General features: G+C 53.1%; 1 protein-coding gene across 3 annotated transcripts in view; it reads left to right on the top strand.

Annotated features, from left to right (window-relative positions):
* The first annotated feature begins 6 nt into the window (after positions 1–6).
* Positions 7–11,065, top strand: part of TMLHE (trimethyllysine hydroxylase, epsilon) — a 15,847-nt gene continuing 4,788 nt past the window's right edge. The window contains exons 1-7 of one of the 3 annotated variants that reach the window (XM_027662362.1): positions 7–26; positions 144–363; positions 1,991–2,069; positions 3,958–4,100; positions 5,337–5,513; positions 6,286–6,565; positions 7,632–7,751. In XM_027662362.1, coding sequence (XP_027518163.1) covers positions 171–363; positions 1,991–2,069; positions 3,958–4,100; positions 5,337–5,513; positions 6,286–6,565; positions 7,632–7,751 — 992 coding nt within the window. In that variant the 5' untranslated portion in view covers positions 7–26; positions 144–170. Of the gene's footprint in view, positions 27–143; positions 364–388; positions 2,165–3,957; positions 4,101–5,336; positions 5,514–6,285; positions 6,566–7,631; positions 7,752–11,065 lie in introns of those variants that run through there. The other 2 variants (XM_027662365.1, XM_027662364.1) reach the window with 2 other exon arrangements.

Here is an 11,065-nt window from a genome sequence, read left to right as displayed (position 1 = left end):
GGGGCCGGGCCCGGGGAGCCGCCCAGGTGGGTCGGGGGGCGGGCCCGTCCTGCCCTCTGGGGCTCGGGGGGCTGCGCTTGGGTCCCCTCAGCGGAGGGACCCGTTCGTAACGTGGCTTTTCCCTTGTTTCTGTTCCCCTCCAGAGGGTTCCCGACGCGCCGGTTCCCTCGATGTGTGAGAGCTTCCGAGCGGCGCGTTCGGCCTGCGGGGCGCGGGGAGCAGCAGCAGCAGGAGGAGGAGGAGGAGGAAGGAGCAGGGAAGAGCCGGGAGCAGCAGCGGAGACCCTCGGGAATTCCATCCGTTCTGCATCCCAAGCCTCGCTCCATCACCCCCCAGCTCAGCCCCGCGCCCGCAGAGCCCCAGGTGACGCAGCCCCGGGCTTCGCACAGCGATCGAGACAGATCCCGTGTCTTTTCCCTCTTTTTTTTTTTTCCCCTCTTTCCCTGGAAAAAATACCCCTCCCTGCCCGGGAGAGCTGCCTGGCCCCTCTGTGCCCGGGCAGGACCCAGGGCACATGCATGAAGTGATTTAGAAATAGGAATTTATTCCAGTAACTCTCCCCTTGGGGGTTCTACCATGAGGGCCGGTTGCTTTGCTGGGAAAAAAAAAAAATGGAATTAGAGCTTGTTTCTGTTAATCTGTGCTGCCTGGAAGGACTTTGCTCGGGATAGATACAAACAGGAGGGCTGGAATAAGGTTCTTGGAATGGGGCCTGGAGTCAGGTGGTCGGTGTGAAACGGGGTGAGCAGATCATTCCCTTTACTTCCAGGAAAATGAAGTAGCTGTGATGCTGGTAGTGTCTGGGATGTCTTTATTAGCTCCTTAATTTCATTGAAATCCCACGTGGGGAAGGGCTGGAAGGGGAATCTGGTTCCTGACAGCTGAGATCTGATGGAGTTGTCTGGGGGGGAGGCAGGAGCTCAGCAGGGAACAGTCAGTCTGCCTTTTGTCTCTGTGGTAATTAATTGTAATTAACTGGGTCAGCTGGGGCTGTTAAACTCTGCCTGTGTCCTGTCCAAGAGGTGCTGCCATCCTGGGGGGTCTGGTTTGTCCCCTGGGCTTGTGCTCTCTGCCCCTCTGGCCCTGGCACAGCCCTCAAGGCAGCTCAGCCTTTGCAGAATTCCTCTTTTCCTCAGTGTTCCCTCCACTGCAGGGAGAACTGGCAGGTTGAAGGAGCCCTTTGGAGCCAGGAGACAGCAGGACATGAGATTTGCAGACAGTGTTTCTCAGGCTGCTCGAAAACCAATTTCTTTTCTCTCTCCCTCTCTCTTTTGAGGCTGTTGTGCTACTGACATTTCCCAGTTTATTATGGATCAGAAACCTTGGCTCTAGCCAGGTGCTTCCAGAAGTGAGAAAGGCCGTGTGAGTGTAAGCAGGTGGATGTTTGAAATGTTTTTCATGCAAAACTCGTAATTTTTTTTCAGAGGAGCTGGACAAACAGGCTGGATGTGCTGGAGCAGGTCTGGGCACAGGGAGGGCAGTGGGTCACCTTGTGCCCAGGGGGGAGTTGGCTAAAAGCTGGTGAAAGCCCCAATATTTGTGGGGGTTCCCCTTCCTTAGACGTTCCCATTGCTGACACTACTTAGTTACTTGGTTTTTTCAGCATTTCCTTTGCTCAGAATGGGGATTGTGGCTTTTCCTCAAAGAGCTTAAAACCAGTTTTAGTTCCTTCAAATGTTTCTTGTGAGACAAACTGCAGGGCCAGGCAGGAAATGCCCTGGCAGATGAGCCCCCTGTGAGGCCCATCCTTCCTTCCTACTCCTTCCACAGCATCTCCTGTCCTTTTTCTCTCTCCAAAGACTGACTGGAATTCCTCAAACCACGACAGCTTTGAGTTTTCTGCTTTTCCCTCCAGCTCTGTTGCTCCTCTTCACCCTGTCAGGCCCAGCATGGGTTCTGTGCCTGCCCCTCCATGTCACCCACCACGTGTCTTTATGCACCTGGTAGTTTAATGTCTTCTCCCTCCTGCCCTTGTTTTTTGATTTTCAAGGGGAATTTTGTCTGGAATTCTCTCATTTCACTGCTGCCCAGGTGAGCTGTGCAAGGTCTGGACAACAGAAAGCATGCAGGTGAGGGAGCAGGAGGAGCAGGAAGAGAGTTTGCTGTTCATGTTGCTCATTCCAGCCAGGAGGGAGCTGTCAGCTCTGATTAAACAACAAAAAATGTAAATCCTCTCTTATTCATATTTTTGGGGGGTTTAGCTCCTCTTAGTTTTAGTCTTTCTTGGAAAGATTGAACTTAAGGCTCTCTGTTGGCCTGCCTGTGGTGTTTTCTTCCAGTAAGAGCAGCAGGAGGTCTCACTGATGACATTTAAACATCTGGGTCACCTCACGTTACCTGTGTTTGTTCCCTGCTCAGTTTTGATATTGGGAGAGGAGGAAATAAAAGGGATGAGTGTGGAAAGATCAAAGTAAGGCTGGAGCTGCCCCAGGCACAGGTCATGTGCCAGATGGGGTTTGTGGATGAGCTTTTCCTGGCGATTTTAGGTTCTGGGTGAGGAGGTATCAGGAGTGTGCAAACAAGATTCCTTCTGTTTTCCACCCCCCATCGGGTAGTGGATCCAAAAGCCAAACTAGACAGAGCTTCCCTCTTTCTCAAAGGTTCATCTTAAGCTTTGTGAGTCACTGGGTTTAAATAATTTCTTTAAGCTTTTAAAGCCAGCAAACATCAGGGGCAGCTCCTGGTTTTCTGTAGCTGTAGAATTGCTTATCGAGTTTGCACGTCAAACTGGGCTCATTCCTTTTACTCTACTGGATTTTCAAAGCTGGAGAGGGGGAATGGGGAATGGATATCTTGGAAAAGGTGGTTGGAGCCAGCTGGGGTCTGCAGCCCCTCTGCAGAGCCGAAGTTTGACCCAGGAACCTGTGGCTGAAGGGTGTCTTCATCTCAAACCACCTTCTTTTGTAAAAACATTCCACTTTTTCCCCCTAGAGATGTCTGGTTTGTAGGTTGGTTTTTTTTTTTTCCTGCTTAACAAGTTGTTGTCTGGGAATGTGGCATCTCTGTGGATTTAGTTGTTATCACCAACTTTTGAGATCTCTGCAGTGGAGAAGCAGGTTGGGCAGCCAGAGCCCCGGTGCCTGCGCTCTCCAGATAAGAAAGCGAAGGAAAATCAGAAGTCTGGGATAAGAAATGCTTTCTGAGCCTGTGTCTTATCCAGAGATACCACATTTCTCTGCACTTCAAAGTGCTGTTAAAATCCCACTGGGTTTAGACCTGGCCCCCAGAAATTCATAAACATAACGGGACGTTTGGACTGAGGCTTCGCCTCTTAAAACTTGGCAGTTTTTTGCCCTTGCTCCTTGCATGGAAGAGTTGTTACAATTTTCCCTCTGAGAAATTGCCTTCTAATCTCTATCCTAAAATTAACCACAGTGGTTTCTCCTCCATACCAGCTGTGTCCTTCACCAGCAGCAGAGATCTTCCTCCTCCTCGTTGTTTTGCCTGCTTTTTCTAGAGCTGACCTAATTACTGGATTCCTCTGCTACTGCTTCTCTAACCAAGGTCATTTTGCTTCCCTGATCCCTGCAGTTCCATCCAGAAGTGGTAAATTCAAACTGGGAATGCTGCAGTGGGGAAAAGACCTGCAGAGATGATGCTTTGACCCTGTTTTGCACGAGAGTCTTGTTTTGCACAGCTGTCTTTCTGGAATGGCTTTGCCCGATAAATCATAGAATTGTGGGATGGTTTGGGTTGGGAGGGACCTTAAAATCACCAGGTTTCATCTGGTGAAGGGACACCTTCCGCTGGCCCAGGTTGCTCCAAGCCCCATCCAACCTGGCCTTGGACACTTCCAGAGATGGGGCAGCCACAGCTTCTCTGGGCACCCTGTGCCAGGGCCTCCCCACCCTCACGGGATCCCGGGATCTCCTTTATGTCTCCTCAGGGTTGTGTCCCGCTGGGCTTTATGACCCCAATCACTTGTTCCCTGTCCCCTCTCTCTCTCCTGACTCACAGGATGTGGTGCCAGAGGCTGGCGTGGCTGCTCCGGGGGAGCTCCGGGCGTCGGTGGCCGAGGAGCGTCGTGGCGTTGGCGCGCGGGCACCACACGGCCCCGCGGCCCCTGCGCTGTGCCTGGCAGCTGCACGGCGACCACCTGGGTAGGTGTGCCTGCTCCTGCTGCTCAGCCTGCCTGGGCAGAGCAGGGAGAGTTTCCAGACCTCGTTCCCTGCGAGTGATGTATTTTTTATTTTTTTTTTTACCTTCTGAAATCACCATCACGCCGGTTCCCTCGGAGAATTCCCAGAGGCAGGACGGAGCAGGCTCGTCTGCTGGCGGCAAGTCTTTTATGATAAGCGAGGCAGTGCTAAATCAGAAGTCAAATCCAGGGATTCCAGCTCGAAAAGTGCATCTGAGCCCTGCCCTGTCAGGCAGCATGTTCTGTGCTGTGCTCAGGCTCTCCTGACAGGGAGGATCTGCTGTGTTCCCGCTTCTTCTGCCCCCACTGGTGCACATTCTCCTGAGGCCAGTTAGATCGTGGTGCTCTGAGTCACTTGGAAGCAAAGGAAGTTTCTCAGCACTTTACAGTTCCCCCCAGAAAGGATATTGTAGTTTTCTCACTGCAAAGTGACCTCAGATACCTGAATTTCAAAGCTGGGTGGGACTAGAGCAGGAAGGGCTCTCCTGTTGCCTGTGCTGGCCCTTCTAAAGGGCTTTGAGTATTCCCGAACTGTCCCAAGATGGAACAGGGAGAGGTTTAATGATTTTTTTGGTTGACTCCTCTCTGCACTCCTGTTCTGGGGCTCTACAACTCTGTGATGTGCAGCTCTGAATTTACCACTTATTGAAGAGATGATGGAGGGAGGTCTGGGCACAGGGCGAGTGTCAGCCGTGCTCCTTCCCGCTGCAGGAGGGGATGTTGCAGTTTAGTGGCTTCCCACTGACAGAGGGCAGGGTTAGATGGGATATTGGGAAGACATTCTTCCCTGTGAGGATGGGGAGGCCCTGGCACAGGTTGCCCAGAGCAGCTGTGGCTGCCCCATCCCTGGAAGTGTCCAAGGTCGGGTTGGAGCGACCTGGGCTGGTGGAAGGTGTCCCTGCCCGTGGCAGGGAGTGTAACTGGATAAACCACAAGGTCCCTTCCAACCCAGACCATTCTGGGATGGTTCTTTGAGATGTCCTGTAGACTTGATAAGAAGGGAAGCTGGTGGGATCCCTGACAACCAGGCCTTTGCTAAGATGTCCTGCCTGGTCTTCCTCACGTGACAATTTACATCAAGAGGCGCCTCTGCATCCCCTGTAAGCGGCACCACAACGCGCGGGCTCTGGGCTCGCATTCTGGCCTCTGGTTTTTCTCCCTGTTGCCCCAAAGCATCCTTTGCTCCCACCCTTTGCAGAGCTGAGGTATGGGAACACCCTGATGCGCTTGGATTTCGTGTGGCTGCGGGATCACTGCCGCTCCGCCTCCTGCTACAACGCCAAGACCAACCAGCGCAGCCTGGACACGGCCAGCGTGGACCTGGCCATCAGACCCCAGGCCGTGCGGGTGGACGAGAGCACGCTCTTCCTCACCTGTGAGTGCCACAGCACCTGTGCCCTTCCTGGTTTGGTTGATGGATCCCTCTCGGCTTTGCCGGGACAGGGCGGCGTTATCCCAAAATCGGGGGCTGGCTGGGAAGGCATTGAGCTGTGAGCAGGCTTTAAATGCTGCTCTTACTGTAAACACACCTCAGCCTTCAATTGTGTCTGGTTTTCCTCCCCCAGCCCCTTTTTTATGTAGAAATATGTGTGTGCAGTGTGGGGGTGTTGGCTTGGTTTGGTTGAACACCCCAGAAGTGCAGGTGGTGAGCAGATGGGTCAGGACACGGTTGTGTTTGAGATGGTGTCATCCCTGATCACAATGCCCATTTTCTGCCCTTCTTCCTCAGTTTCCCACCTGTTTTCTTCCTTTTGGTGGAGCTTGCCTTTATTCAAGGTCTTGACTTCAGAGATTTGCTTCTCCTTGGAATCCTGTCAACCAAAACCACGGAGGCTGCACCACTTAGCCCTGAATTTGGAATTGCTGCAGCCCTGAATTTGGAAGTGGTTGCAGCAGCCCTGAACTTTTGGAGGGAGTTGCAGCCACTCTGAATTTGCAGTTGTTGCCGCAGCCCTGAACTGGGAGGGAGTTGTTGCAGCAACAATTTTTTCAGGACTCGCGGCCTTACTAATAATGTTTTGGGTGGCACCAGGGTGCAGAGAGCCCATGTGCAGACAGGTGAGCGGGGTGAGGCCTGTCCTGACTGATGCCATGACCACAATCCTGGGCTGCTCAGTGGTGACTGTGCCCTTTGTCCCGTGTGCCAGGGCCGGACGGACACGTGACACGGTATGGGCTGGAGTGGCTGGTGAAGAACAGCTACGAGGGGCAGAAGAAGCAGGTGATGCACCCCCGGATCCTCTGGAATGCAGAGATCTACCGGCAAGCCCAGGTCCCCTCCGTTGACTGCCGGAGCTTCCTGGAGACAGACGAGGGCCTGAAGGAATTCCTGCAGAACTTCTTGCTGTACGGGATTGCTTTTGTGGAGAACGTCGCTCCCACCAAAGAGGACACGGAAATCTTGGCAGAAAGGATCAGCATCATCAGGTAACTGGGGCTGTCCCGGGGAGGGTAAACTTGTCTTCTCCTTGTTTGGAAAGGTGCTGTGTCCTTATCCTGTATATTGTGTGGCATGGCCTGGTTTGCAGACAAAAGCTCTGGGTCTTCTACAGCTTCCAGCTGCCCCACTTGACCTGGGGTGGAGGATCCCACGGTGGGATCTGCCCCCTTTTGTGACAGAACTGGGAGTCCCTGGGCTGTGGAGCTGCCCCGGGAGCATACGATGACTTTTGTGACAGTGGGACTGGGTAGAGAGCAGGGACTGAAGGAAGTGGCTGTCTGGGAAGAGCAGAGCTTTGCAAGGAGAGACATTTCCTGTTATGACTTGAGGGGTCAGGAGGGCAGCCTGGCCCTGGGAGCCAGGGACATCAAAAACCAGCCCTGGGAGTCAGGAACTTCAAAAACCGGTTATAGCTCTCACTAAAGAAAAACAGAGTGAGAAAGGTGTCTGCTGCATTTGTGCAAAGCACCACCAGCAAGGCAGGCTGGGCAGGGAGTTTGGAGTTTTATCCAAGCTGCAGAAACAGTTTGACTTGCCTTGGAAAAGGAGGGATTTTTTGTAATGAATGGTCACTCCAAATAGGAATGAGGGGCTCCAGGGAATATCCAACCAACTTCTGTCTCCAGACATCCTCCCTCTGTAGCCCCTGAGTGCTGTTTGTCCCTACTGCTGTCCCTTCCCTCCTGTGCATGTTTGTAGGGGTGAGGTGGGTGAAGACACAGGATCCTGGGAAGAAGAAATGGGATTATTGGGTACAAGGAAGGGCTAACTGCACTTGGGCAGCTCCTTGTGTCACTGAAGTGACTGGGGATGATGCTCAGTGTGAAAACATCTGTATTTGTGGAGAGGAAGCAAGACTTGTCACTACCAGCCTTTTGGGAGGAAAGAGAGGAATTTGAATGCTTGGAGAGGGATTAGAAGCACCATCTCTTGACTGTAAATTTTGTCAAGTTGTTTTACTTTGATTATTCTGTACTTAGGATGCAGGGGAGTAACTTTGCATGCAAGGGGGGGTCAGCCCTATCCCCACATTGCTCCATAACTCTTTTCCAGGGAGACCATTTATGGCAGGATGTGGTACTTCACCTCTGACTTCTCCCGGGGAGACACAGCCTACACCAAACTGGCCCTGGACCGGCACACGGACACCACCTACTTCCAGGAGCCCTGTGGGTACGTTGTGCTGCTGCTGCTTCCCAGACACAGGCAGGAGTGAGGCCACAACAATGCCTTTCCCACCAGCACAGGCTTCCTTGTCTCCAGTGCTGCTGCTGGGATGTCCTGCTGGTCACACAGCAATTCTGGGGCCTGTCTGATCATAGGATCCCAGAATGCTTTGGGTTTGGGGGGACCTTAATCCAGTCCCACCCCGTGCCGTGGGCAGGGACACCTTCCCCTAGCCCAGGTTGCTCCAGGCCCTGTCCAGCCTGGCCTTGGACACTTCCAGGGATGGGGCAGCCACAGCTTCTCTGGGCAACCTGTGCCAGGGCCTCCCCACCCTCACAGGGAAGGATTTGTTCCAGATATCCAATCTAACCCTTCCCTCCTTCAGCCTAAGGCCACTGCTCCTGTCCTGTCACTGCACACCCTGGTGTGATCCCTGTGGAGTGGGGTGGTCAGTGGATCACTCTTCCTGTGCTTGGAACTTGTAGATCTTCCCAAATGCAGGCAGGGAGGGACTTGGCTGTTGGAGAGCTGGGTGTTACTGCAGTTCAGGTAGCTTTGTAGCCACACAGAGGGCTCAGGGCTGTAGTAATTTCTGTGCTACCCTGAAGCTCCTCTAACAGTCCCTTCTGAACTCCCCCTCCTCAGTCTCCAAGTGTCACACTGTTTCCAGCCTCACAGAAATCATCCATGGGTTTTATTTGGGCACGTCTGGGAAAGCCCAGCTGCTCCTGCACCCCGTGCCCCATGGCAGCTGCTGGACAGAGCTGCTGCAGGAGTTTGCTTTGCCCTAATCCTGCCTCTCTGCTGGCTGAGCTCTGTTATCTGTATCCTCCAGGAAAGGAGGGAGAGCAGCTCCCTTGGCACAGCTTGTGGTGTCTGTGCTCCTGCAATCCCTGTGCCTCAGTCCAGACAGGCTGGGCTTTGTGTTTTGGCAGTGCTGCAGCCCTGCAGGTACTCAGGAACCAGGCTTTCCCAGTCCTTCCCAGTTCACACCTGTGTGGGCTTTGGAAAGTAGTTGGTAGCTGCATCATTCTTTCCCATGTGTGCCCTCCCAAACTGCTCTTCTCATCCAGCCTGTGAGCTGGGAGTTTTATCCACAACTGGAGAAGGGAAGGCAGCAGCCCTCAGTGTGGTTCACAGGGAAGTGCAGGAGACTGCCCAGAGAAGCTGTGGCTGCCCCATCCCTGGAAGTGTCCCAGGCCCATTGGAAGGGGCTTGGAGCACCCTGGGATAGTGGAAGGTGTCCCTACCCGTGATGGGGGGGTGGAATGACATGATTTTTAAGATCCTTTCCAACACAAACCATTTTGTGATTCCAGGATTCCATGACTTAGACTGACTTTCTAGCTTTTTTCTTTTTGTCTGCTTTCCCAAGAGGGGAATCATCTGGAAATGGCCTGTGGGAGAACAGGTGGAAGCACTGTGATCCCAAAGGGATCTAGGGACACAAAGAGAAGCCATCCAGCCACAGGGCAGGATTAGCTCTTCCCAAGTGAGGCTGTGAATTTGCTAAACATCCTAATGGGAAAAGAGCTGTAAGAACAGAGGAAGATGGAAGGTGTGAGATCTTTGGCTGCACCTGGGTTTTGGAGCAGCCCTTCAGAGCAGGAAAGGTGGATTGACCTGGGTGTACCTGGCTGTGCCCAGCCAGGCAGGAAGCTTTGGGTGGTAGTGTTTGTTTTGGGAGCTCACAAAATCTTCCCCAAAGCCAAACAAAAGAAGTAATTAGTGATCAGAACTTCAGCTTTCAGAAGAGCTTTGACTGAAGTGCTCAGTGCCAGAATCCAGAGCTATTTTTATACCTTTCTTTTCCACTTGGAAGAGTTCCCCTCAGGTAGGTGTGTTCTCACCTGCAGCCAACTGGAGTACATCAATCACTGAATGAGCAGGGCTGACCATTAATGCTTGGGATTCTGCAAAATCATAGTTGTGTAGGAAAACCAGGAATTTCTGACTTTCCTAACCTCTTCTAAAGGGAAACTCCCCAGGCTGTGGGAGGCTGCAGCATTTCTCACTGCTCAGGGACCTGAGCCTGCCCTGGAGGCTTTCCCAGTGCCCTGAGCTGCCCCAGGAGCTGGTTGCCCCAAGGCACGGGGTGTCCTTTGCTCCAGTGCTCCTGGACTGACTCTAAAATCATCCTGAAGCTGTTGTGGGTGGAAGGTGGTGAGAGCACTCAGGTGAAAAGGTGAGGGTGGGGTGGCAGGTCCTGCCACATCACCTGCTGTGGGACTGGGATAACAGGCCCCCAAGGGAGATTGGAAGATAAAAGCTTTTCCAGAAGGTCCCCATTAATTTTCCAGCAAGTGAAAATTGGGAGTAGGTGGCTGGAGGCAACTCCTGTGTGTTTTTTCCTGGCAGCGCAATGCCTGCCTTGCTTGGATGAAGGAGAAGAGAAGCTTCAGAGCAGTAGTAGGACAAAAGCTGAGCTGGATGGCTTCCCACTAGGGTGGGGATGTCCTGTAGGTCAGCTCCTCACTGGGACTCCTCTGCTCCCAAAGAGAACCCCAGAGGCTTCCTGCCTGGCTGGGCACAGCCAGGTACACCCAGGTCAATCCACCTTTCCTGCTCTGAAGGGCTGCTCCAAAACTCAGCTGCAGCCAAAGATCTCACACCTTCCATCTTCCTCTGTTCTTACAGCTCTTTTCCCATTAGGATGTTTAGCAAATTCACAGCCTCACTTGGGAAGAGCTAATCCTGCCCTGTGGCTGGATGGCTTCTCTTTGTGTCCCTAGATCCCTTTGGGATCACAGTGCTTCCACCTGTTCTCCCACAGGCCATTTCCAGGGTTCTTCTGAGGGACTTCTGACTGCTTGTGGGAGACCATGACACATGTGCCTCTGCATGAGGGTTATCTGGGCTCCTCTTGTAGTTCCTGGACACCTCACCAGCACATCCAGCATTTTTTTAACTATCCTGTTCTGAGCTGTTCCAGGAAGCTGGTTTTATGGTTCTGAACCTCTGTGTCCTGCTGCATGGATGGACTTAGAACACAATCATGGAATTCCAGAGTGGTTTGGGTTGGAAGGGGACTTAAAACTCACCTCATTCCACCCTGCTCCATGTGCAGGGACACCTCCCACTAGCCCAGGTTGCTCCAAGCCCTGTCCAACCTGGCCTTGGACACTTCCAGGGATGGAGCAGCCAACAACCTCCTTTGAGTGAGGTTTGGGACTTTGGGTGCCACAAACTTGATCCTAAAGTCTCCCAGACTCACATCAGTGGCTTCGGGAAGCAGCAAAACGTGTGGGGTCAGAGGCCCGGAGAGACGGCCAGGGGGCAGGTGGAGCAGGGGCAGGTGGAGCTGGGGCAGGTGGAGCAGG

Source organism: Corapipo altera, unplaced genomic scaffold, assembly GCF_003945725.1.
Source record: "Corapipo altera isolate COAL_440 unplaced genomic scaffold, ASM394572v1 326, whole genome shotgun sequence".
NCBI lineage: Eukaryota > Metazoa > Chordata > Aves > Passeriformes > Pipridae > Corapipo > Corapipo altera.
The sequence above is the reverse complement of the archived record's forward strand: the minus strand, read 5'-3'. Positions and strand labels throughout refer to the sequence as shown.